The sequence below is a fragment of the Miniopterus schreibersii genome (assembly GCF_964146895.1).
Source record: "Miniopterus schreibersii genome assembly, chromosome: 16".
Taxonomy (NCBI): Eukaryota; Metazoa; Chordata; class Mammalia; order Chiroptera; family Miniopteridae; genus Miniopterus; species Miniopterus schreibersii.
The window spans coordinates 31,368,462-31,396,003 of NC_138116.1; the positions used below are offsets into that span (position 1 = coordinate 31,368,462).

The 27,542-nt window shown below is 54.7% G+C and overlaps 1 protein-coding gene across 1 annotated transcript; it reads left to right on the top strand.

Moving 5' to 3' along the window:
- The first annotated feature begins 1,292 nt into the window (after positions 1-1,292).
- DOC2B (double C2 domain beta) lies at positions 1,293-25,448 on the top strand. Its single transcript, XM_081162475.1, has 9 exons — positions 1,293-1,767; positions 9,319-9,398; positions 12,353-12,427; positions 13,529-13,638; positions 13,795-13,921; positions 16,418-16,575; positions 21,814-21,895; positions 22,627-22,723; positions 23,319-25,448. Exons 1-9 carry the CDS (start codon positions 1,395-1,397, stop codon positions 23,453-23,455), a joined length of 1,239 nt encoding a protein of 412 aa, XP_081018601.1. The 5' UTR covers positions 1,293-1,394; the 3' UTR covers positions 23,456-25,448.
- The last annotated feature ends 2,094 nt before the right edge of the window (positions 25,449-27,542 follow it).

The following is a 27,542-nucleotide window of genomic DNA, read 5'->3' on the forward strand; positions in this document are numbered from 1 at the left end:
AACGATCTGCCAGAATGCTGCAGCTGGAAGTGATGAAGACAAGGCCTCCTCTCCTTTCTCTCAGCTCTCCACCCCTCCACAGGGGTTATGGTGGAGGGAAGAACACAGGCTTGCGGCCCCTCATTCAGATTCAGACAAGAAGATAAGCGTTTCTGATCTGTCAGTAGAAACCAGCGAGTAAACAGGATTCGGGCCCTGCCCAGGGCTTTCCGGGGACACACCTGTAAAAGCAGCAGCCATTCGCAGCAGAGCTCTGTTCCCGGAAAACAGGACAGCAGCCAGGGCTGGGCTGTCTGGGATTTGTTTAGTTATCTGACCATGTGAGGCCGGAGCGGATGGGCAGACCACACCCTGCCTCTCCACCTCGGCCTGATCCATCACTCCCTGGAAAGGGCTCCTCTGCGGGGGCCCTGCCTGCCCTCAGCCCCCTCCTGACCACAGCTTGTGATCAAGGTTCTCTCCAACCCGGTCCACATGGGTCCGTCCCTTCAACTACTCACTGGCTAAGCGAGGGACTAAGTTGAGTTTACAGAATGTTTGTATGTGACCTGAGAGGAAGTGTGAACAGACTGTGCCAGCAATGACCTTGGACAGCTGATGTGCATGCCCTGCTAGTGTGTGAGCAGCCTGGACCCACACTCCTAGGAGTGTGGCTGTGTATCCCTGTGTATGTGGGGGAGGGGGAGGTCTCTGCAGAATCCCTGATCGCTTCTAGGGTGCGCCCTGTTAGGCATGCCTGGGGGCGTGGGAGGCTGCCCAGGCCCCTGCTGCTACGCCCGTGTGTCTGCGTGTTATGTTAGGGGGTGTACTCAACCAACTGTGTGGATATATGTTTGTGTGTGTGTCCTGCAGATAGAAGCCAGTGGACACTTCCACCAAGTGTCTGCACACGTTTGCGTGTGTGTGGAACGTCCTTGCACAGCTGCGTGTGTCCTGTGAGAGAGAACGGGACCCAGCGAGTGCTGGCACGGGCTGGAACGTGCGGAGTGCGCGCCCTGCTTGTCCTGTGACCACGCGTGAGTGGAAGGCGCCCAGGTGGCCCTGCCCTCCCGAGTGTGCGCGCGCGGGGTCCCGGGCCGGCGTGCGCGCGGTGTGCCAGGGAGTGCGGCGCCGCTCGGCTCGCTCGCTCCGCGCCGCCCGCGCAGCCCGCACACTCACACTGCTTGGTTGCTACCGGGTGACGCGGGCTGGGCCCGCCCCCTGCCTGCCGGCCCCTGGCACTCACTCGCGCCCGCCGCCGCCGAGCGGGGAGCAGCAGCGTCAGGCCGTCCTGGGGGCGCCGCCGGCGCCGCCCGCACCCCCCGCCGCGCCCCGCGGGGCCTGCTGAGCCGCCCCCGGGCCGGGGCCGCGCCGGACCAGGCCGGGCCACGCCCGGGCGGGACCGCGCTGCCTGCATGACCCTCCGGCGGCGCGGGGAGAAGGCGACCATCAGCATACAGGAGCATATGGCCATCGACGTGTGCCCCGGCCCCATCCGGCCCATCAAGCAGATCTCCGACTACTTCCCCCGCTTCCCGCGGGGCCTGCCCCCGGCCGCGGAGCCCCGCGCCGCTGCGCCCCCGGACGCCCCCGCGCGCCCGGCCACGGCCAGCGCAGGCCGCCGCAGCCCGTCCGACGGCGCCCGCGACGACGACGAGGATGTCGACCAGCTCTTCGGAGCCTACGGCGCCAGCCCGGGCCCCAGCCCCGGCCCCAGCCCCGCGCGGCCGCCCGCCAAGCCGCCCGAGGAGGAGCTGGACGCCGACGGCTACGAGTCCGACGACTGCAGTAAGTTTCCAACTCGCCGGCTTCGCGCCCTCTCCCCTGGCTCGGCTTCGCCCGCGCTCTCCGACCTCGCTGGCCCTCGGCCCGTCTGCGGTCTCTCGGGCCCCTCGGCGCGCAGCCCCCGCCGGGTCGCGGCCCCCTCGCCCTTTCCCCGAGCTCTCCTCGCGCCCCGCACACCCAGCCCCGACACCTCCCTGCACCCGGACCGGAGAGGTGAGAAGTTTGGAGGCGCCCCCTGGGGGTGCCCCATTTCCGAGGTCCGGCTCCCTGGAGCCCGCGCCGCACCGCGTCTCGGCCCGCGGCTCGGAGCTCGGGCGCGGGCGGCGGCTTTTGTTCCCGGGAAGGGCGGAGCTGCGCCCTGGGGAGACACCAGTTGCTGCCGCCTGCGCGGTAGCTCTCGGCCCGGGAGCCCGCGGCGGGCCGGCCCCTGGGTCGGGGGTGGGACCGGCGCGGCAGGAGGGGCGGGCAGGGACCCGGCCGGCCTCCGGGCTGGGCCCCGCGGCCCGCAGAGCGCGGCGGCTGGGCTGGCGCGCGGGCGGAGGGCCACAGGACTGCGGGGCCGCTTGTCCTCTGCAAAAACCTTGGCGGTCCCTCCTCCCGCGTCCGTGGACCCCGGCCGCCGCGCTCTCCCCACCGCCGGCCGGAGCCCACCTGTTACGCCCGCTTCCCCGGCCGGGAAGGGCCCCCGGCCCGCGCGCCGCCTCCTCCCGGGGCTGAGCCCTGCGCCCCAGCGAGGAGGCGAGCTCTGGGGTCCCTCGGGGCCGAGGCCTGGCCGGCGGGCGCTCCTGGCGCCTGGCCCGCCTGCGAGGGTGCCTGCCCCACCCGCCCGGGACTGGAGGGGAGACGCAGGCGGTAGGGGCCGCTCCCGGGTGCTGAATGGGTTTGAGCCGGATGGGGGTGGGGAGGGGGGAGCGCTGCTTTCCAGGCCCCCAGCCCAGCTGTAGCCCAGCCGCGTCACTCTCAGACCCGCAAAACCAGCCCTGCCGGGGATGTGGACCTCTCGGAGCGGGGGGAGGGTCACTTGCGGGCGTCGCCAAGGCCCACCCAGCCCCATTCCCCGCGCAGCGCAGCGAGCTTGGCTGCGCCTGGCTTGGGTGCTCACAAGAGCCTCGAGCTGGGGTTCTGGAGTTCCCCCCAGCATAAACTGTGACTCTGGAAGCTGATGGTGGGGGTTATCAGCACTATCGGGGTGGAAGGAGGGAGGGGGTGGCAGATCTCTCATCGCCCTACCTAAGGAGGCCCTGGAGGAGTGAGCCGGCGGAGGGCCATCAGCTGAGGTGGGTCAGAGCCCAGGCCTGTGTGGGAAAACTGCCTCGTATGCACTTTCTCTGGGCCTGGACCACAGCCCTGTAGCCAGAGGCTGGCATATTGAGGCCCTGCCCCCCCCCCACAAACACCCTGCATGCGGGTAGGGAACAGTCCTCTCCCTCCACTTTTCTGCCAGCTTGGGGAAAATTGGGTTGGGAGAGTTTATTGGCCTCAGGGCTGTGCCCTGGATCTTCCCCACCCCCAGTTCCTGGCGCCCTGGGCTAAGCGCACCCCCTCACTTGCTGTGCCTCTGGGCAGGCCCTAACTGGGACCCAAGTAATCCCTTTGGATGCCCAAATCCAAAGTCACCTCCAGAAGGGATGGGGAACTTGTTCCTGTTTCCAGCATCTTTCCTTCCGCTCAAGGGAGTGAGGGGCAGGGCAGGGCTTCTGCCTGAGCTTCAGGCAACTCTCCGTAGGGTCCTGTGGTTGACAAATGAGGAGGTGAGAAATTTGGTCATTTCTTTTGGCTGCCCCTGAACGCACAGGCAGGAAGGGACCAGAAAGTCAAAAACTCAGGCCAGCTGACACACCTCCAGTCCATCAACTCAGCAGTCCTTCACAGAGCACTCTTAGCAGCAGAGAGGCAACAGGGCTGGGACCTGGACCCAGACAGCTCACATGTCCTAGCAGGGGACAGACTCACTTGGGATCAGTGGTACAAGGCAGTCCTGGACACAGCCTTGCCAGCCTGAGCTGTGAGCTGGTCACACTCCTATCACCAGTGCACTCTGCTGAAAAGAGCTAGGTAGGAGAGAGTGTGGCTGAGCCAGGGCCAGCTTGGGCCCCCTGGCCCCTTCAAGGTGCAGCTCACCCTGGGCTTGAATCCCTTCAGTGGCTGAGCAAACATCCCAGGCATGGGAGCACAGAAATCTTGGCTCCTGCCCACAGAGGGACCAAGTTCTGGGGCAGAATTGCTCTCCACCAAGTACCCCAGGCCACAGCCCCCTCTTGGCTCTGACAACCAGATCCCTAGGATAAGCCTAAATGATTCAAGCCAGATGGTTCTTTACAGCTTTAGCCAGGGTTATGCTATTTGCTGCCCTAATTATTGGATTATCTCTCTCCTAACAAAAAGAAATTAGGGCGGTTGCTCTGTTGTCCAAGGCCAAGAGTGAAAGGCTGTTTATTCAGCCTTTTCTTTCTTCTCTTTAAAGCTCATCCTTTATAAGTCACCTCAAGGCACAAACACAAAATTGACATGTTCCAAACTGATCTAACAGAGGAGTAATGATGGGGAGAAAATGCAGTGAATGTTGGAGTTAGAAGTGCCCTACTCCCCAGTGGTCCCCAGTGCGCCTACCTGAGCTGGACTCCGAGGCTTGCTGCCCTCCAGATGGGCCCTATGGCCACCCTCTTTATGTACCTCTTCCCTGCCTACCCACTCTCCACCTGTGGAAACCCAGTCCATTCTTCGAAACTGGAGTGACTAGAATGCTTTGGGTTGTAAGTAACAGAAAACTCAAAGTGTGTTAAACACTGAGGACCGTTGAGGTCGGTGGCACCGGGGTAGATTTATGCAGCAGTTCATCAGCAGCACCAGTAGTGATGGTTCTGTTCGTCTTTCCACTTGGCCATGCTCATGTTCTCTCAGGCTGACCTCCCTCATGGTCCAAGGTGGCTGCTGCAGATCTAGCTATCACACGTAGCAGTAAGACCCTAACTTTGATAAGGATCAGTTTCCTCTCCCATGCCTCAGTTTAAGAGTGAGGAAATCTCTCCCAGAGTCCCCAGGAGGCCTGTCCTTCTGCCTCACTGGCCAGAATTGCAGCACATGCCCATGCTTATGCTTGCCCTGCAGGATTCAGTCTGGGCTAGGGCAGGACTGATGCCAGGGAGGCCTAGAGCAAGAAAGGGCTGAGGAATTGCCGGTAGGCCTGCCCCGAAGGCCCGCAGCTGGGGCATTTCCTGGGCCCCACTGGCAGTGACTTCCCTTCCTTTGAATCAGTCGTATTCTGCCCAGACCATATTTCTATGCACTCAACATAACAAGACCAGCTCTGTGTCAGGCACTGTGCTGGGCATGGAAATTTAAGAATGCCTGAGACACAGTCTGACATCCGGGAGTTCATGGAAATCAAAATGCACAAATAGCCCAGCAGTGAGGACAGGGAGGCAGGAACCCAGTGCAGAGCTCTGGCTTGCAGAGATCACTCACAGAGAAGGCTCTACTCAGAGGCGGGAGGGAGGAAGGAAGCCGACTGATACAGTGGAAGGAGGAAGGGAGGTGCCCTGGTAGAGGGACTGCCGTGTGCACAGGTACAGAGGTGTAGGAAACAGCCCAGCAGAGGCAGAACAGTGAGGTTAAGTGGCTGAAGCAAGGGGAAACAATTAATGATGAGGCCAAAGCCATCATATCTCAGAGGAGCAGAGGGCCTTGAATGCCACACTGAGGAGGTTGAAATGAGTCCCGGAGGCGGTAGAGAACCTTTGAACAATTTAAAGCAAGGAGATGAATAGATTTATAAAAGTCCTAACCCTCTGCCTCTGAGCTCCTGGGAAGCAAGGATTTATGGCTCATTCCTCTTTGTAGCCCCTGCAGTGTCCCAGCTCAGTGCCTCAGTTTCCCCAACTACAAAATGCTTTCAACTCAGGCTTGATCATTTTTGTGGCACTTGCCATCGATTTTTAAAACTTGTTGAGAGGCTGTTTTTCTCAAAAAACAAACAGAAACAAAAAGACAGGGCAGATTTCCTATTCCCCAGGGTGTACGGGTGAGGAAAGTCCAGGTGCAAACCAAGGTCAAAGTAATGCCATCAGTGTCCATCAGCAGAGCAGAGGGATGTTCAGCCTTAGAGAAACTGACAGGGGCTTGAGCTTGATTTCTCTGAATTAGCCCCATTAAAGCTCTATAATTATCAACAAGCGGGTGACAACTCTCAAAGGCCCATTAGTGACCAACCCTCATTATTTTTCGAAGGCTGTAAACTTTAGCCAGGACATGTGATTTGAGTGACTCAAGGGCAGGCCCCAGTGGCTCACACAGACAAGCACCTTCACCTGCCCTGGGGGCCCTCCTCACCCGCACCACAGGCCCAGGGTGCATTTCCAACTCAGAGGCCCCCCTGCAGGGCACAGTCAAGTCCTTTGTGGTCCCCAAGAGCACCTCTGCTTTTCTCTTCTTTCTCTTCCTGAGATTTCAGCTAAACTAAGTGGCAGATAAAACAATTTGGAAGCCTCGGGTTTTAGGGCAGGAGCTATCAGGATGGAAATGAAAGGCCCAGATTCCGTGTCCAGCTCTGCTGTGCCACCCTGAACAGGCCACCTCCCCTCTCTGAGCCTCATTTCTCCAAATGGGAAATGAAGACTTTGGACTATAAACTCCCTGAGAGAGCTCCACCACTGGCAAGTCACTAAAAACGGTAACCGAGCTTCTATTTATAAATTATTATTTCTTACAGAACTTACATTGGAGTTCAGAGAAATCTGTCAACCTCGCCCTGGGGTGACACTAGGCATGATGTTCCTTCTCCGAAAATGATAACAGGTGTCAGTTCCACTGAGCAGCATGGAGCCCTCCTTAACAGGGATGTCTGGAGACCCAGTGGAAGGGGCTCCTCTCTGCTCCTGGAGCTGTTTCCCAGTGGGAAGCAGGTGGCCCCTCCATCTCCCTGGCTTGTCCTTCTCTGGAATTGGGAAACAGCCAGAGATCACAGAGTGTGCGTTTTGACATGTGGGCATCACACCGAAGAGCAGCTCGGGAGAGAGTTGGTTTGAATGGACAGACCACGTGGATTGAACATCTGCTCTTTGCTGGTGTCCCAGGCGTGGCTGAGGCATGGTCCCTGCTCTCGGGAGGCTAATGGGTTAGCAAGCCACGGATTAGGTGAGCTGAACAGCAGTGTGATTGAGCGCCATGTAAAGCCAAAAGCGTGGCTCAGCGATTGAGCATTGACCTAGGATCCAGGAGATCCCGGTTCGATTCCCGGTCAGGGCACATGCCTGGGTTGCGGGCTCGATCCCCAGTCGGGGGCGTGCAGGAGGCAACCAGTCAGTGACTCTCTCATCATCGATGTTTCTCTCTCTCTCTGAAATCAATAAAGACATATTTTTTTAAAAAAACTTAAAGAATACAAAAGCACGGGCCTGGAGAACGTTGGGCCCGGGCTGTGTGTCGTTTAGAGGCATGGTGATGTTTACCTCATTACAGCACCCTCGCCTGCCCGCCGCACTGGGAGCTGGGGACACAGGCAGCGAAAGGCCAGATACAGTTAGCCTTAAAGCAACATAGTCTGCTCAGGAAAAAGTCCCTCAGGCTCCACTCAAGGCCTGTTGACTCTTAGTACGGACACAGCTCTAACAAGTATCCTCACCTGCTTCCAGAGAATAAGCAGGTAGCTATTGAATGGGGGGAGCTGCTTGCGCCAGCAGGTGCGAGCACTTTAACAGGAGTTTCCAGCCCGTGGCAAAGCAAGAGGCAGAAAAATGAGGAACGCCTCAAAGCGTGGCCACCTGGGGTCACTCGGTGGCGGCGTCATCTCACACCCCCATCCGTGTCTGTGCTGCGACTGTGACACAGAACCCCGGTCGTCGTCATAGCCATGACTCAGGTTACTCAGAAAAGTGTAAGTGACCAGTTGTGTGTTCTGCTCACAAAGCCTGAGAGGAGAGTGATCCAGTTTGGAACGAGTTCGTTCCAGAAGGCGTCTCAGCGGGGCAAGAACAGTTATCTAGAAAAGTCACCTAAATGGATCTGCTCCTTCTATAATTATCTACTGAGCGCTTTCTATATCCCAGGTGTGTTTGAAAGCATGACGCTGTAAAGTGGATACTATTGCGTCTCCATCTTGCCGAAGAAACTGAGGCAGAGAGAGGCTAGATAAGCTTCCAGAGGTAATACGGCAAGGAAGTGCAAAGCCGAGACTTGAGCCCAGGGTCATGTGTCCCCAGGCAAGGACAGAGATGCTGAGCTGTGTGCCTTATCCTGTGTTAGGAGCTGGGGAGCAAGACACACGACTCGGTGCCATCACCTCAGAATAAAGAGCAGCCCCTTGTGCACAGGCCTTAATTTGCCCATTTCTCTGCAGCCCCCAAATTTTGCCAGGCCTGGGCCCCTATAGGAGCCCAGGGATCTTCGAGCAGTATGGTCCCTGTGACATCTACTCAGCTCTCCCATTGTTATAAGTGAGAAGGCATCTGTAGTTCAGATGTAAATGGATGGTTGTGGCCAGACTTGGCCAGTGGGCCATAGTTTGATCTAGATCCACATTGGGTGCCCTGACCTCCCCCAGCATCACTCCAGCCACTCAGCCCCCAGCCCTCTGGCTGGCTTGTGGTTGGAATGCCCCTCCCCAAGCCCCACTGTGCACTGGCCAACTCTTACTCATCCTTCATGGAGTAAGTGAAGCATCACCTTCTCCAGGAAGCCTTCCCTGATAACCAAAATTCACATCAAGGTCAGGTATCCCCCATTGCTTCTGGCCCACCAGCCTCTGTTGTGGCAAATTCTTTTCATCTGTTCCTCCCATTAAGCTGAGCTTTCCTTGAGTCTGCGTCACCACAATGTTCATGCTGGGAGCCACAGCAGCATGGGAGGCCACAGCTGCCATGATTGCCTCCGAGGGTGGCAGCTGCACCCAATTAATGCTGCATTCTGCCCAGCCCTTGGGAATCACCCGCTTCATGATAAAAGCATGAGGACGGGGCTGGCTCTTCAAAGCCTGCTCAGACCCCCAAGAGACCACAGACCAGGGAGCTGCACCCTGAGTGTTGCTAGGAGGTGCATGAATGGATCAATCAGCCTGCCCAGGCCTGCAGCCTCACAAGGCCCTGTCTCTTCTGCCGTCTCACATAATCCTTGTGACATTTAACTGGTGAGGGAAACTGAGGCTGGAGCCCAGACTGTCAGTTGCTCAAGGAGGGCAGAAGGACAGGAACTCCTTTAGCTGAGTGCCCAGTACATGTGGGTGCCACACTGGACCAGCCACAGGTCAAGCACCACGGTGCAGTTTAGGGGCCTGGGCTGTGCAGCCGACCACCTGGGTTTGACTGGGGCCTCCCCTCACGATGACAGGGTGATTGAGCTCGCCTCTCTGAGCCTCAGCCCCTCGTCTAGAAAGTGGGGAGAATACTGCTCATTTCCCAGGCTTGGCGGAACTGGAAAGCTGGGTGGAGGGATGAACATGCAGTAGGTGCCCAGTTGATGGCAGTCACTGTGGGCACTGGCACCTCGTCCGACCTGCCAGAGGTGGGTGATGCTTCTCCACCGTGCAGCCGATGCATGACCTGAGCCCTGCTTTGTCCACAGCCGCCCTGGGCACGCTGGACTTCAGCCTCCTCTACGACCAGGAAAACAACGCCCTCCACTGCACCATCAGCAAGGCCAAGGTAGGCCGGGGCTCTCGCTGTCCCCAGGCCCGGGGCCCTGGAGGAGGGGCTGAGTTCCGAGGCTTGGTGGTGGTCGTGCTGTGCGGGAGCAGGGCAGGGAGGGAATGTTTGCCTAACTCGTCTCAGCTGCCCTAAAAGCCCTGCCGAGGGAGGTGTTGAGGGAGGTGTTTGGGGAAGGAGCAGAATCACAGAAACGGGAGGCGAATGGAAGGACCAAAGCCTGGCGGGGCTTTCAGGGGACAGAGGCCCCCAGAGCTGGGGAGGCGGCTGTTGAGGGAGGGAAGGGTGCCACTGTCCCACTTTGGACCCGGAGGCCACAGGGGATTAATCTCTTAGAGTCAGGGCCTGACCCTTGCTCTCTGCCGGAGCCGTGGGTGGTCCTGCCCCTCGGGCTGGCCCTTGTCAGCTGTGTTCTCAGCCGCGCTGTTCCCTTCATCCCCCACACATCGCTCCCTCTGGGAGGAAGGTGCCAAAGCTGATGGTCTCTCCCAAGGTAAGAGCTGCAGTGCAGCCTAGTAGAACCTCCCAATAGAGTCATGGAAGGGCCTAGGCCCAGACCCCACCCCTAGTTTCCCAGCCTGCAAGCTTCTCTGCCCCTCCCTCCCACCCTGCCATGGCTCTGCCCACCCAGCGGGGCAGGCACCTGCTATTGCCCCAGCTATGCCCCACCCAGCTTGGGCCACCACACCTGGACTGCCAGGGCAGGGGTGAGTATTGTCCACATTGGCCTGGGGCCCTAGTTGGGCACCTAGAGACCTGCACACTCCCTCCTGACCCTGACCCTGACCCTGACCCCGTGCTCCGGGAGCTGCTCGGGCAGCGATGTGGGGTATGCTTAGCCTCACGTGGCAGAGGCTCCAGACCTGCCCCTGGGTCCAGAGCTGAGAATCTAGTGACCCCCAGCTATGCCAAGGTGGAGGGCAGACTGCAAAGTAGGAACAGATCCCTTCCCCTGTCCCTCCACCCAGCTTTATACAGGTCGTCCAGGCTTGGGGACAGAATGGACACTGGCTGCCAGGCCACTCTGACCAGAGCCATCCCTTCTCCCCATCCTGGACACCGGGCCCTCCTGTGCTGTGTGCCCCACCTTCCCTGCCTGCGTCCCAGAGGAGCTGTGTAGTGGGGTATAGGCGTGTGTGCGTATACAGGTCTCTGGGAACCTGTGTGCACACGTGTGTGTTCATTTAGGAGTTTATCACTCAAGGCATTTGAGGTGGGGGATGGAAGGACCCCGAGCCATGGCAGCTCCCCTGTTCTCCGTCATTCTCCTCCTTAGATCCAGTTCTGCAGGGGAGGGGGTGGCGCAGGCACAGGAGGAGCTGGGGCGCTGGGTTGGGGCTCGGGGAGGAGCCCTGACGGAAGGAGGCTGAGGAAGGGCTGGCGGGCAGAGCCCCTCGGGGGACCCGGAGGAGGCCAGATGCCCTGGCGCTGAACCCGTGCGGCCACCTCCCCCCTGAGTAAGCAGAGCAGCCTCAGTTTGCTCACCTGTAAAATAGGGTTAATCAGCGCCACCTGTGAGGCGGTTGTGCTTGTTAAGGGATTAAGTGCTTAGTACCTCGTGCTGTCCTGGAGGATGGTGCGGGGTCAGGCACCCACCCACCCGCACGTGGACACACGGCCCCGCCTATCCACAGAGGAACTAGGGAAACTGACAGGCCGCCAGTCTGGGCACTTCGTGGGAGCAGACAAGAGGCCGGGACGAGGGGCTTGCGTTCAGAAGGGCCTCCTCTTTGGTGTGGTGCACACAGGGCCCGGAGCCAAGCCTCGGCCCCGCAGAGCAGGGCAGAGCTCAGATACCCCACCCAGCCCTCAACCATTTCTCTGGCTTCTTCCGAGGAGGCCAGTAGCGGGTAGGGAAAGGGGAGCAAATCCCCTGCCGTCCAGGCCCTTGGTCAGCATTGCCTCCTCGACTCTCACTCCAACCCCGGGATGGGAGAGCTATTAACCCCTTTTACAGATGATAAAACGGAGGCTCAGGAGACTACAGAACTCATCCCCTTTACCCAGCTCATAAGTGCAGAAGCGGCCCGGCCAGGCCAGCCTGGCTCTAAAACCTGTGTGCCCCTTCCCAGGAGCTGAGCAGTGGGGGGTGGGAAGTGCCCTCCTGGGAGCTCCTTTCCACCAAGGTGGGAGCAGGGCAGGAGAAGAGCTCAGCTCCCCTCCCCTTAGAGGCGGGCCTGGCCGTGAGCAGCCAAGGAGCAGTTCCCCTGAGCGCTGTCCTGGGGTTGCCGGCTCTGCCTCACATGCCGCAGCCGCCTGCCTACATCCCTGCGCACCGTCCCGAAGGAAAAAATACAATTTCAGAAACGAGAGCAGGCGCGAGGGCAGCTAAGCCCTGTCTGCTTACGGCTCCACCGGCTCCCTGGGCTCGGCGGTGGTTCAGAGTGAGTGAGGGCTGCCATCTTGTGGAGGGACCCTCTGTGGCCAGCCAGCCGGCCACGTGGCCTCCGTGGACACAGGCAGGCATGGAGCTGTGGCAGATCCGGAGAGAAACTGAGCCTGGTCTCCAGGACACAGAACATTTTCAACAGCCACAGACGGAAGCGTGCAGCCGAGTGGACAGCCGGGCATGTGGGTTTAGGGTCTGTGAGGAAAGTTTTGTTTGGGCTTCGGGGGGAGGGGAATCAGGAAGAAGGAAGGGCCTCGTTCACAGAAAGGTGAGTCACCTGGCCCCCATGGTAAGGCACACAGACAGAGAAAGGCTGCTCGGACCCCCCACACACGCCTGCCCTAGGCCAGGACCTTTGGGGGAGGGGAGATTACACTAGCACTGAGTCAGCCTCACTCCCCCATTCTCAGAGTGGTGCCAGGGGGCCTCTGTTAAGAGGGTCATGAATGGACCCAGCCAGGCAGCTTAGGGGAACAGGGATGCCTGCTGACCCAGGGGCCTGGAGGCCCTGGCTGCCGTGTCCCCAACCCCCGATTCACAGCCTTTGCTGTTTTCCTCTGCTCAGGGCCTGAAGCCAATGGACCACAACGGGCTGGCGGATCCCTATGTCAAGCTGCACCTGCTGCCAGGAGCCAGTAAGGTGAGGGGGGGTCTGCCCTAGCTAGGCCTGCCAACCAGCTCTGCCTACTGTGACAGGGGCCCAGGCTGGGCTTGAGGCACCCAGGGAGGCCCATAGCTCTCACACCCTGAGCCCGAACAAGCTGATGGGCCCTCAGCCATTCACCTCCACCCAGAGCACCGAGTCAGCCCCACACTGTCCAGACCTCCCAGGAACCTCAGGTCAGCACTACCTGCCTGCTGAGTTGGGGAAACCTTCCAGAGAATTTCTAGGCCAGCGTTTTATAAGCAGCAGTCTTTGCTGGAGATTAATATTATATTTTTAAAAAGGGGGGGGGAGTCTGGTCAAATAACATTGGAAAACACTGTTAAACAGGTTTCTTTACTGCAGGACTTATCAGAGCCTTTAGTGTGTTGATGGGCTGCTCTGATGTTCCACAAAGGGGACTGAGTAGACAGTGTCTGCCCAATTTTTTTGGCCACAGAACCCAGGTTCCCATGCCAGATGACCCAGCAGGCAGAACAAGCGCGTGGTGCATCTAGGAAAGGAGAGAAAAATAATGTTTAGCAAAAATTTGCTATGAAACAAAAGCATCAAGGTGACCCTCAGCACTGGAAGATCAGAACTTTGTTAGACTTCCTTGCACATGTCTTACAGTTCAGTGGTGTTTAACTTTTAATTTCATGGAAGGGAAAGGTCACATCTTTTTAGATGTGGGCCTTGCCCTTGCCCTGGGACCCCCAGACCTCTCAAGAGGTGAACTGTACAGATCCCATGTCACAGGGGACTCAGCTAGAGACCAGTTGTGGTCCCTTCTGGGGGCTCTACGAGAGAAGCCATGGCCCATCCCTTCCCAGTTTATAGAGGCCGCCCTGTCATGTCTTCATCTCTCTGACCTCTTCCTTCATCACGCCCCCCTCTGGCTCTCCTCTCCTCTCCCACTTTTAAGGACCCTGTGATTACACTGGACCCACCCGGGTCACCTAAATAATCTCCCTACTTTAAAGTCAGCTGATCAACAACCTTAATTCCCTTTTGCCTTAAACATACTCAGGTTCAGGGGCCATTATTCTTCCCACCGCACTTTCATGCTCATAGGATCGGGTTTTTTGCTCTCTTCAGGCAAATAAGCTCAGAACAAAAACCCTCCGAAACACTCTGAACCCCACGTGGAACGAGACCCTCACTTACTACGGGATCACAGACGAAGACATGATTCGAAAGACCCTGCGGTGGGTGAGGGCCCCGGGCCATAGACTCCCTCCCCACCCACGCCTGCCCCAGCCTTATCCACTCCCCACCCACCGCTTGCAAATCCCCACTGACTTCGGAAGCCAAGTGAGAGCACCCAGTATGTCTGAAGAGCTGGCCGTGCCCTTGCCCTCCAGGATCTCCGTGTGCGATGAAGACAAATTCCGCCACAATGAGTTCATCGGGGAGACACGAGTGCCCCTGAAAAAGCTGAAGCCCAACCACACCAAGACGTTCAGCATCTGCCTGGAGAAGCAGCTGCCGGTGAGTGGGCCACATGCTCTGCCAGTTGTCCAGGGCCTTCCCTGCTGTAGCTCAGCATTTATTGAGCACCTACTATGTGCCTGGCAGACAAAAATCCTTGCCCGTGTGGAACTTGAGCGGAAGACAGATCCAACACAGGGTAAGTCACCCATTCTTATCATATGTTACAGTGACCAAGGCCAAGAAGGAAAGCGTGAAAGGGGCTGATGGTTTAGACGTGTGCTCCAGAAAGGGCTCACCAGGCAAGCTGGAGTATTCCAGGCAGGGAGAACAGCAAATACAAAGCCCTGTATGAGAAGTGCCCAACGTGTTGGAGGCAAGAAGCCTAGGAGAGGGTGTCCTAGGAGTTGAGAGCAGAGGTGAGGGAGTAAGGAAGCTGGGAAGGACTTAGGCCTTCACCCTGAGTGAGATGGGCTACAGGAGGGTGCTAGGCAGGGGCTAAGGCATTGGCTACATTTTTTTTTAATATGTCTTTTTTTTTTTTAATTTTTTTTTTAAACTTTATTCTTTTTTTTTAATATGTCTTTGATTTCAGAGAGAGGAAAGGAGAGGGAGAGAGAGATAGAAACATCAATGATGAGAGAGTGACTGATCGAACCCACAACCCGGGCATGTGCCCTGACCAGGAATCAAACTGTGATCGCCTGGATCCTAGGTCGACGCTCAACCCCTGAGCCATGCCCAGCCAGGCGTCTTTATTTTTTTTCAAAATATATCTTTATTGATTTCAGAGAGAAGGGAGAGGGAGAGAGATAGAAACATCAATGATGAGAGTCATTGATCAGCTGCCTCACCTTCACCCAGTTCGGAAGGGCTGGGAGGGTTTGGCCAGGAGGCCCCAGGGTCCTGAGAAACCTTGACCCTCCAACAGCCCAGTGTTCAGGGTACAATCCTTTTCCTGCGACAATCCCTCCAGGGGCATGGGTAAGGGGAAAGCTGTAGAGAACAAAGTTCAGCGACTGTCCCCCATGTGTGGGGCCTGGGCCCTGGGCCACATACTCGGAGCAGCCTGGCTGGGTCAAGCCCTGGGAACAGTCGACCTGAGGCCAGAGCTCCCCTCCAGAATCCCAGCTCTGTCTTCTTGCATAACTTGATCAAATTGTATTCCCTTGTCACGCTCTCTCCCACTCATAGACATTTGTGTGATGGATATGACCTTTTTATTTTATTATTAGTCACTAACCACAGGTAACCCAGTTTTTCCAAATGATCTATGTCACTTATAAAAAGCAACATCAACTCCTACTATAGTTGTGTTCCTGGGATTTGATCCCCGGTATAAGCAACTGGGGGGAGGGGGGAGCATGCGTGTGTGTGCATGTGAATTGTGTGTGAGCGCATTGCATGTGTGAGCATGTATATGCATGTGAACATGTGCATGTGTGGGCACATATGAATGGAATGCATGTGTGACAGTGTGCACATGGGTGGTGAGTGTGCAGGCCTGTACACGGGCATGATTGGGGTTTTGCTGAGTTTTGCTTGAATTTGCCAGGAGCTTGTTAGTCTGGTTTCGGGGACCAGGGCTCCCACAGGGGTGCAGCTTAGAATTGACCACTCTGGCAGCAAAGACACATTTTGATGCTACATTTTAGATTTTACGTAGTCTGTGGACTTGTTCTCAGTAAATACTGAATGATACAGATTAATGGTCTTCATATGTAACGACCCCTACACATACCCCTGAAAAAACAGCTGAAAATACCTGTGTTCATTTATATTTAATTTTCACACATCACACAAACACAAGAGTCATGGTTTGGCGAGGCCCTAGGCCAGAGTGGCAGACGGGTACTAACTCGCACACGCCCCTGACTGAGCACTGTGTGGAAGATGCTGAGGCTGCGCTTGAGCTCTTGGTGATCGGTGACCAATTACCCACATCTGCTCTGGGCGGGGGAGCTGGGGAAGGTGGTCCTTCCTTCACTTCACGGGAGCCCCATCTCCAGGGACACATAGGCGTGGCCCCTGCCTGCGAGGGCCCAGCAGCCATCCCTTTAGCGATAAGCAGGGTACAGTCGTGGGCAAAGGGACATGGCTGAGACTTTGAAAGGGGCCTGGCAGAGGACCCTTGGGGGCCACAGGGCTCCAGCAGGGTGTGTCTGGGTGGACAGAGGGTAAAGGAGAGGGGTCCACGTGAGCAGCAGCCAGAATGTGGAAACGGGTGATCTCAGGAGGGTGAGGAAGGGAGAAGCGTGAGGCTGGCTGGGGTGGGGAAGCCAGTGAGGCCTAGAGTTGCCATCCGATCCTAGAGGTGGACACAGACCTGGGCGGCCCCCACCTGCCTCCTGGCTCCCCCTAGTGTTCAGAATGCATCAGAGTCTGTCTTCCATCCCCTGTACCCTGAGCGGCTCCAGGAAGCACCTTCAGGGGGCTGGGGCCAGGGTGACCCCTCACCATCCACAGGCTCCCTTTGTCCTGGGCCTGTGGTTGGCTTGGTGGCCCAGGAAGGAATGGGAGCAGGTGAGGACAGTCCGGTGCCTGCCCGCCCCACAGGTGGACAAGACGGAAGACAAGTCCCTGGAGGAGCGGGGCCGCATCCTCATCTCCCTCAAGTACAGCTCGCAGAAGCAGGGCCTGCTGGTTGGCATCGTGCGCTGCGCACACCTGGCCGCCATGGACGCCAACGGCTACTCCGATCCCTACGTGAAAACGTGAGTGTGCGGCCAGCCCGGCCACCTTCTCCCGTCACCTCGGGGGGGTCAGGTCCATGTGACAAAACCAGTAGTCTGTGTGGCCAGCACAGAGAGAGCACCTGAAGCGTGGTGGGCACGGTGCCCACAGGCTGAATTCTCTTCTGTGCTCCCTTGGCAACTCCACAGGTTGTGTGGCCAGCCCTGTTTCACAGGTGAGGAAACTGAAGCCTGTAGAAGTTGTGACTGCAGGGTCATGCAGAGAGACAGTAGTTATCTCCTGATGCCCTATTCAGGCCTCGTGTCCACCGGGCACAGGAGGCGCCACAAGCAGATTGCAGGAGGCAGGAAAGGCTAGCCCATGCCAAGAGGCTGGGAGATCCAGACAAGGAATTCTGCCAAAATTTAGTGCTGCCCACATGTGCCCAGCCCTGCACTGGTGCCACAGGTGCAGATAAGGGTCCACCCAGTCCCGTCAGCAGGAGCTCATGGTGGCGCTGGGGAGAGACACTAACTCGGGCTGTGCAAGGCAACCTGGGCCCGAGTGGTGAATCTGTGCCCAGATAGGCTGTGCTCTAGCTCTAAGGCAGGCAGGAGCTGGTGGCCCTTCAGGTGGGGATGAAGCAGGTGTTGCAGTGACCACCATCAGGGCTTTGGGCCCTCCACAAAAGATGGGTGTTAGTCTGTATTCAGTGAGACTCTCAAAGGGTAGGACTGGGCAGGAGGAGAAACTTGGCTCAGCAGAAAGTTTTCCTCTTCAGTCAGAGGAACAGAGCAGTTGGGATGGGCCTGGCCTGAGGGAGGGTGAGATAGATGGTCCAGGTGACAGAAGCCACGGGGATGTCTTGACACCACAGGGAGGCCCATGCTGCCACATGACACATCTCTGGGGCTACTGTTTCCACTGGTCACTATCAAATTTCTGTTGCTTTTTAAGTCAGTTGATGAAAATGGTGCAGACACTTTGGAAAACAGTCTGGCAGTTACTCAGAAGGTTAAGCATGGGCTTACCACATGACCCAGCAATTCCACTCCGAGGTATATACCCAAGAACTAAAAAACACATGTCCCCACAAAACCATGTACACAAATGTTCATAGTCGCATTATTCACAATAGACAAAAGGTGGAAACAACCTAAATGTCCATCAGCTGGTCAATAAACAAAGTGTGGTCTATCCGCACAGTGGAGTATTACTTGGTCATAAAAAGGAGTGAAATTCTGACCCATGCTATAACACGTATGAACTTTAAAGCATTATACTAAGGGAAAGAAGCCAGTCACAAAAGGCCACACATTGTGATTCTATTTATATGACCTGTCTAGAGCAGGCACATCCATAGAGCCAGAAAGCAGGTCAGTAGTGGCCGGGGCTGGGGGAGGTTGGGGGAAACGAGGAGTGACTGCTAATGAGCACTGGACTTCTTCCTGGGATGGTAAATGTTAAAAAATAGTGATGGTGGTTGCACAACTGTGTGAATATACTAAAAACCATTGAATTATATACCTTAAAGGGGTGCACTGTACCTGGCCAGTGTGGCTCAGTGGGTTGAGCGTCCTCCAGTGCACCAGAAGGCTGCCGGTTCAGTTACCAATCAGCACACATGCCTGGGTTGTGGCTTGATCCCCGGTAGGGGCCCTGTGGGAGGCAGCCAATCTGTGTTTCTATCTCTCCCTCTCCCTTCCTCACTCTTAAGTCAATTTTAAGAAAAAAACTTTTGAAGGGCACATTGTACAGCACGTGAATTCTATCTCAGTAAAGCTGTTATTTAATTCCACTTCATCAGGCTCCAGGAGCGGCAGCACCCAGGTGTAATGGGAAGCTGGCCAGTATCACTGGGGAGGTCAGGTTCCTTCACATGGGGTAGGGGCTCCTCATCTTCCACATAAAAAAACTGAATTGGGCCCCAACATCAACCATTAGCAAAACAATGATTTTCAGTGGATTAGAGACCAGTGTGAGGGGAAGTGCTATAACTGCTCAGGAGACTATAAACTGCTGGCAGGAAAGTCGGCCATTCCAGTCAAGTAGAAAATTGTGTGGCCTGTGGCTGCATTTCCCTTCTTTGTATCCTAGAAACCCGGACCTGGGTGGTTTACTGCAGACCTGCAGCATCACTTGCCACAGTGATAACCTGGAAATAACCAAGCTTTCATCAGCAGAGGACCAGCTTCACAGAATGCGGCACATGCACAGAATGGAGTACTGTGCAGTTAAAATGTGTAAATTAGGACTAAATGAATTAACATGGGCAGCTAGCTATCCAAAACATGCTCTGCCCACAGCAGACTGCAGAAGAGGGCACAGGGTGTGATGCTGCTTCTGGCCGTTCCTTAAGGCCTGCAGAGCGTCTCAGAGGATGAGGGAGGGGAAAGGGACTCGAAAGGGGAGCAAAGTGCCACCACCTGTACCCTGACACTAGCATTTTCTTATGGTGGGAAAAAGCCTGAATCCAAAATGGTGACTTTTTTTGTTTTTAATATAGCTTTATTAATTTCAGAGAGGAAGGGAGATGGAGGTAGAAACATCAATGACGAGAGTCACTGATCGGCTGCCTCCTGCATGCCCCCGCTGGGAATCAAGCCCACCACCCAGGCTTGTGCCCTGACAGGGAATCGAACCTCGATCTCCTGGATCTCAGGTTGATGCTCAACTGCTGAGCCACACCAGCCGGGAACTTTTTTGGGAGATTTTTTATTACTGTTTCAATACTCTTACTAGTGACTAGTCTATTTAGATCTTCCACGTCTTCATGATTAAGTCTAGGAAGTTTGTATACTTCTAAGAATTTGTCCATTTCTTCTAGGTTATCAAATGTGGCGGTGTGTAGTCTTTCACGAATTCCTGCATAATCCTTTGTATTTCTGTCCGTTGTAACTTCTTTTATTTCTGATTTTACTTATTTCTTTTTTTTTTCCTTAGTGTTATTTCTTTTCGTTCTCTATTTCATTTATTTCCTTCTATTGACTTTGGGTTTCATTTGTTCTTTTCCTAGTTCTTGAAGTTGTAATATTACATGATTTGGGAATTTTCTTGTATCTTGAGGTAGACCTGTGAAGCTGTAAACTTCTCTCAGTACTTTTGTTGCATCCCAAGAATTTTGGTATGTTGTGTTTTGTCTCTGTATTTTGGCCTCTGATTTCTTCTTTGATCCAATAGTTGTTCATCAGCATGCTGTTTAACCTCTACATATTTGTGGTTTCTTCAGCTTTCTTCTTGTAAATTTCCAGTTTCATAGTATTGTGGTTGGAAAATATGCTTGGTATGATTTCGCTCATATTTATTGAGACTAGTTTTATGCCCCCAACATGTGGTCTATTCTTGAGATTCCATTTTATTTTAGAATGTTCATCTTTGGGGGATGGAACACTATATAAATATCAGTTAAGCCATTTGGTCTAATGTCATTTAATGCCAGCATTTCCTTATTGACTTTTTGCCTGGATGATCTATTTATTGCTGTCAGTGGGGTATTTATGTCCCCTATTGTAATTGTATTTTTTGTCAGTTACTCTCTTTAGGTCTGTTAGTAATTGCTTTATAGATCTTGGTGCTCCCAGCTTGTGTGCATATATATTAAGTTATGTCTTCTTGATGAATTGTGTCCTTTATCATTATAAAATGTTCATCTTTGTCTCGTTACCTTTTTTGTCTTGAAGCCTATTTTTTCTGATAGAAGTACTGCTACACCCCCACATGTCTCTGGATGCCATTTGCTTGGAGGATCATCTTCCACCCCTTCGCTTTGAGCCTATGTTTGTCTTTGGTTCTTGTTTTTAAATCCATCCCTCTACTCTGTTTTTTCATTGGTAAGTTCAGTCCATTTACATTTAGGGTGATTATTGATATATGAGGACTTGCTACAGCCATTTTACCTTTTGTTTTCAGTCATAGATCAGCTGCTTCCTGCACGCCCCCTATTGGGGATCAAGCCCGCAACCCAGGCATGTGCCCTGACAGGGAATCGAACCTTTATCTGGATCATAGGTGCTCAACCACTGAGCTACTCTGCCAGGCTGTCATTAATTTTTGACAGTTTGAATAAAATGTGTCTTGGAGAAGGTCTTTTTGTATTAATATAATTAGCTATCCTGTTAGCTTCCTATACTCTAAAGTCCAGTTCTTCCCACAGGCCTAGGAAGTTCTCGTCAATTATTCTTTTGAGTAGGCTGTCTCCTTCTGTTATACCCATTACCCTTATGTTTCTCTTTCTGATGGAGTCAGACAGTTCTTGCCGAGTTTTCATTTTATTTAAAATATATCTTTATTGATTTCTGAGAGACAAAGGGAGAGAGAGAGATAGAAACAATGTTGAGAGTCTCATCGATCAGCTGCCCCCTGCATGCCCCCCACTGGGGATCGAGCCCACAACCCAGGTATGTGCCCTGACCAGGAACCAAACTTTGATCTCCTGGATCCTAGGTCAATGCTCACACCAGCTGGGCAGTTCTTTCCTTTTTTAAACTCAGTTCTCTTTCTCCTTCCTCCTGAGTCATTTCTAGGTTTCTATCTTCAACCTAGCTAGTTCTCTCTTCCAAGTGGTCTACTCTATGTCCAGTGTTCTCTAATGTATTCCTCATCTATTTTTACATTTCCAGAATTTGGTTCTTTTTTTATAGTTTCAATCTCTTTGGTAAAGTATCCCTTTTGTTCATAGATTCTATTTCTGAGCTCACTGTGCTGCCTTTGAGTTCTCTGGTATCTCATGAGCTTTCTCATAACTGCAATCTGAACTTCTCTGCCACTTAAGTCACAGTCTTCTATGACTTTGGTTTTGTTGGAGACTTTTTCCTTCCTCAGAGCTCCCTGAGGTAGTGGCAATGGTTGCACAATTCTAGAAATATACTGAAACCTGCTGTATTTTACACTTCAGAAAGATGAAGTTTATGGTATGTGAATTATATCCCAATAAATCTGCTAAATCAAAAACTCTAACAAGGGACCAACTCTGCTAAAAATGTTCTTCTGGTGAGAAATGTGAGCTTCGTGAAAATTAGACTTGCAGAAACAAGCAACATCCTCTTTCCTAGAGGGAGAGAAGCTCCACAGTTAACACCAGGAAGGGGCCTGGAGTCCAGGTGACGAGGGAGCCATTGCTTCTCCCGCTGTAGCTGACTGCCCACCTTACCACAAAGTAGTGCTGGGGGAGCATAAGTATCTCTCCAGAGACGATAAGTTCTTCCAAGCCCTGCTGGCTCCACCTGTACCCACAGCCTCTCCCCACCCTCTGCCTTTCTATCCATCGGTTATAATTCCAGATACCTGAAGCCAGATGTGGACAAGAAATCCAAACATAAGACAGCAGTAAAGAAGAAGACCCTGAATCCAGAGTTCAACGAGGTACAGGGTCTGGCAAAGCCACGGGAGGCCCAGGAGGGATTGGGTTCTCAAGGGTCACAGCTTGGAAAGTGGGAAGAGAGGGCGGGGAGGGGCTGACAGGAGAGACCTCAGCTGTGGGAGGCAGGAAGAAGCACAAGCCAGGCTGAACCAGGCCAAGGTAGTGCAAACAGAGGGGAGGAGGCAGCCTAGAAAGATCTTCAGAGGATGAAACTGACAGGATTGTGGCCACACTGGATGTGGAGCTGAAAGTGGAGACACCCAGCAGCAGGAGTGGGAGGTGTGAGGGAGATGGAGGAAGCTCTGGGCAAGGAGCAGAGGGGCCTCGGGCAGAGCCTGAGCAATGCAGGGGCAGACAGAGGTGGCCGAGAAGATGCTTCGGGGGGGAGGGGGGTGAGTCCACAAAGAAGGCACTGGTCAGCAGAACTAGACCCAAGAGAAGTGAAGCACACCAAGGCTGTCAAATGTGAGTTGATTTGGCAAGAAGGAGGCTCTTGGGGATCTTGAGAGAGACTTCAGTGACAAAGGGGTGGGTAGGCTGGAGTGAAGAGGACCTGAGGGGCCAGGTTCTCAGGCATACGTGCACAAGAGGGCTGAGAACCCACCACTGTCCACCACCGTGCACTGACCCCCCGCCCATCTCCCCATCCCCCACTCAGTTCACACCCTCACCATTCCTCAGAACCCTCCTAGCCATGTGGCATTAGCCCTGATTCTCCCCTTCTGGCCACCAGGAGTTCTGTTATGAAATTAAGCATGGGGACCTGGCCAAGAAGACCCTGGAAGTCACCGTTTGGGATTATGACATCGGAAAATCCAACGATTTCATTGGTAAGAGAACATGGCTTCAGCGAAGGCAGTGGCCCTGAATCATACCATAGGCCTTCCTTCCTGGCCTCTGGGGAAATCTGGGGCCATAGACCACCTGCCCCCGCACACGAGGGGCTTCATACCTTATCTAGCCCAACTCCATGTGACAGAGGAGGACCCAGCGATGAAGAGAGACCTGGAGGGTCCTACAGGAGTGAGGTGGCAGTATCAAGTCGGCACTCCTGGCTGGACTCAGCCCTTGTGGCCCAAATCCCTGGTGGGCTTGGCGGCTGGGCATGGTAGAGCTGCCCTGCCCTTTCTTGCTCTTTCTGGCCCCCTCCCTTGGTCCCTAACATGTGCCACTTGCTCTCTATCCAGCACTGCTCTGGTCCTGGGCAGAGAAAGGGCAGGATCCCTCGGCCCTGATCTGGGGGGCCAAGAGTATGGCATGGCAGTAAGACCACTGTCCACCCTTAGAGCCCCGTGGGCAAGGTGGAGAGTCCAGCCTTGGAGCATGGAACCTGGGACAGGGGAGGGGCACTGGTTCCAGACAGATGGGCCTGTGGGAGCCCCTGCCCCCAGGCCCCTGGCTGCCCTCTCGACTCCCCTTCTGCAGGTGGTGTGGTTCTGGGCATCAATGCCAAGGGCGAGCGCCTGAAGCACTGGTTTGACTGTCTGAAGAACAAGGACAAGCGGATTGAACGCTGGCACACACTGACCAACGAACTCCCTGGGGCTGTGCTCAGCGACTGACTGGCCCCCACCTGCCGCCGCACCCACCCTTGCCTGTCACTTGGCCCAACACAGGCCTGGCCCTGGGCTTCCTCAGCTGCCACCAAGGGCCTCAGCCCCCACGTTGGGAGAGACCCAGGACACCTGCTCGGACACAGAACCACTGCAGCCCCCTCTTGGAGGCCATGGAGGACCCAGCCACTCCGAGGGACAAGGGCTGAGGGCCTGGCCTCCTTTCAGCCCCTGGGGCCTGACAGGGCCAGAGGTTGGAGGAGAGGAACTTGGCCTCAGCACCCACCCCAGGGACAGGTATGGGGCCATCCAGGGGGCAAGGGCCCTACTAGAGGTACGTCACAGGAGACCTGGGCTGAGAGGACAGGAGTGCAGGGCACCTTGGGGGGGCCAGTGAGAACTGAGAGGAACACTAGGAAGAGGGGCATGGGGGAAGAAGTTTGGAGATAGGACGACAACCATTCATCTCTGGCATTACTGGGCAGGTAGAGAAAAGTTGACCTGAGGAGCCAGGAATCTAGTGAAGCTCCCAATGAACGTGGGCATTTGACAGATGCTTCCCTTATTTTACAAGCTTCTGGGGGTGAATGAAACCCAGGGCGTGCCCTCAGGGAGTTCCCCCGCCTAGTCAGGGAGCTGGAAGCAAACCATTACAACAGGGAGTGAGGAACGCCAAGGCCAGCCAGGCCCACCTGACTGCTAAGAGGGCAGGGAGGACTTCCCAGAGGAAGTCATCCTTCAGCAGGCCTTGAAGGGTAGTGGAATGTGTAGGCAGACAAAGGGGAAGGGCAGTGCAGGCTGTGGGAATGGTCTGCAAAGGCCTAGAGGAGAGAGAATAGTGAATGGGCCAGGGGCACTATGAGGGACTCAGGGTTTCTTTAGGGGGCAGGGTTTATTAGGACAGGAGTGGAACCCAGCCCTGCTACATCCGCAGCACTGGCTACTAGGCCAGCCTGGGCTCAAAGCTGTGGGGGAAGTGATGTTGGTGCAGGGTCAAGTTCAGTCCTCAGACCTAGTTGGCTCACCTTTGATCACTTTCTCCTGAGGAGCACGGAGGATAGATCCTGCCTCTCCATCCCAGCATAAGCATCATGTCAGCTGTAATCAGAACAGAAAAGGGTCCCTTGTTTTTCATGAAAGGAAGCAAAAATTCTTCCTTGTCCTCACCCTCCTCTTCCTTTCTGCTGACCCCTCCACACACCTAGTCTTCTGGGTTTGGGACTAGATAGTGGGGGGACCCCATTTGGTTGTCTGTACATCCTGGCCGTTCTATGGCCACTGATGTTCCTCTCAGGAATACTGGGCAGCAGTCCAGAGCCTTGTTTCTGGGAAATCTAGGAGAGAGACACCCTGCCTGTAGGCCTGTCTATACCCTGAGTCAGGACCTCCAAAGAGGAGTTGAAGGATTGGGGCCCATGTCTGAAGCCCCAGACTTTTCCTGCTTACCTAGGGGCCTTCAGGAATCTTGGATGAACAAGTGCATAATGAAGGAATTTCTGTGTTCAACCCATCACTGCACTAATGGAAGAGGGAGTCCAGAGAGGGAAGTTGATCTGCTCAAGGCCTGGCAGCCTTACCACAGCTGGGGCAGACCAGGCTCCATGGCCCCTGTTCCACCCCCAGCCCAGAGCTCTGGACACCACATTTCAGGGGAAGTAGGGTGCTGGGCTCACACAGGAGAGGTCCTGCTAGCTGTCGGCCTAAGGCTCTCCCCTGCCTGCTGCCTACACACAACAATGGTAGCAGCAGGGCTCACAGGGGTTGGCCCTTCTGCTGCAAACACAAAGCACACCACCACCTGAGGCCTGGGGCAATGATGTGAATCCCACCAAGTGCCCATCAGCCTTTTCCCAGTTTGCAGGGAACGCGGGACTCCAGCCCCCACACAGTACCTGGCAACCTTTGCCGGTCATGGAACCTTGATTTTCCCATCTTTGAGAAGGCGGCTTGCGTGTGTGTAGAATTTTACATGCACGGTCTTAATGAATCTTCACAACCCTTGTGTCTGGGTGAGCTCTGGGTTTGTTAACTTTGCCTTTTGGAGGGCCTCATTCAGAGGGGAAACTCGCAGCCTCTCTGTGAAAACATGGAAATGCTTAGTGACAAAGCTGGAAGAGGCTGTGAGTCCACCTAGTACGACTTCCTTAGATACATAGGGAACCTGAGGCCCAGCTGAGACAAGAACCCAGGACTCCTAGCACCCAGTCCAGGGCCCTCTACTGCCCCAGGCTGCGCAGGTGTAGACTTGGCCCTGAAAGATGGTCCCAGCTGACCACAGGGAGGCAGGGCTTCTGCACAGCCATCCAAAGTGGAGGGTGGGGCACTTGGGCAGGAGCGCCCCCAGGGCGTGACAGAACCTTAACCAGAACCCTGGCACTGTTCTAGACCACATGCAGATTGTATCTCTGTTAGAGAAAAAGCTCTGCCTTTGACCCCAAACTGGCATCTTTCCTCTGGTCCATCAGATCCACAGAGATGGGAAATTTGACACCAAAAAAGTCATTCCAAAGTCAGGCGTCAGTAACCAGGGGGGTCTCCCGATGCACAGCATCCACCTCCACCACTGCCCTTCCTGGTCTCTGCCCCACCCACCGCCAGCACTAGCCAATCCCCGACGGGCCCGTCTTCCAACCCTGAAGCGGTAACCTCCTGACCTCTAGTGGCGAGAGCGAGGAACTGCACCTCCCGGCCCGTGCATGTCCAGTCTTTGTTCCTTCCCAACTGAGAACCTCTCGATGCATGGACTCTGGCTGTCGTCGACGCAGACTCTCGTGCACTGCTTAACACTGTTTTGCTACCACGTGATGGCTGCAGAAATCGTCCTTAAACTGCAGCCCCACACACAACTTTTCTACTTTCATCTGACCAACCCGGAGGTGTCCTTTTTAAGTCTTATTTAATATTTATAATGACATATAATCCAAAATAAATGGAAGCGCTCACTGCAATCATTGGCTTGGGAGGTCATTGAATAGATTTGAAAGAGCAGGCAGGAAAGAATGAGGAAATGGCAACTGGGGGTTATTCAGCACATTTTCTCATTTACTCCAAGAATCAATTTGAGGTTAGATCTCCATGTTACAAATGAGAAAACTGAGGTGCAGAGAGGTTGCACCTCTGGTAAGTGACAGAACCAGAATTCAGCTCATGCTTCCCAAGACTTTTTACACTAGGAACAGCATGCAATGCTATCAGCCAACCATTCAACAAACAGCTGTGGAGCATTAACTTTAATGCCAGGCACTAGTCTAGGCTCCTAGGGCAAATTCATCAGCAAGACAGTCAATAAACAGTAAATACAGTAATATGTTAACAGATGGAAAAAATGGACATAAACCATGTGGGCCAGGGTGGTTAGGCTTAAATGGGGAGATCATATGGATGTCTGGAGAAGAAGACTTCTAAGCTAAAACTTGGAGGGGGTGACATGGGGAGCTACAGGGATACTTGGAGTGTTCCAAGTGAAGGGAACAGGCTTAGAGTGACAGGAATAGCAAGGAGGCCCATGTGGCTGGAGCAGAGTGGGGCAAGGGAAGAGCAACAGATGAGGGCACAGAGGTACAGGAGACCAGACCAAACGGGACTTTATAAAGACTGGCTTTCAACTCTGCATGAGATGGGAGCCGACTTCATTTCTAACAGGCCACCCAGTAGAGAACAAACCTGTGGCAGGTGATCAGTTCCTGTTTGGAGGTATCTCTCATGGTGGTGTGCCAGGGAGTCCAGGGTTCAGTCTAAATGGTATCCAGTCTCCAGAGCAGTGGCAGCTGGGTCCTAACAGAGCCTGCTGAGACATGACTTCGGTCAAAGTTCTGGCCACCAGCCTCCCTTAGCAACCGCCTCTGTGCTGGCCTAATTTTCCAGGCCGCCTGCCCATTCTCTGAACTACCCAATACCCTTCCAGTGCATTCCTTTTCTGCTTACGTTAACCAGAGTCAGATCCTGTTATTTTCGACAAAGAAAACTGCCTGGTCCTCTGATGCAATCTGATCTAGGTCTCCAAGTATTACTAACCTCTTTGTGAGGCCTGTCCTGACAACCTTGGTCACTTTCTCCCACATCACCTTGTCATTTCTTCACAGCATTTTATCAACAA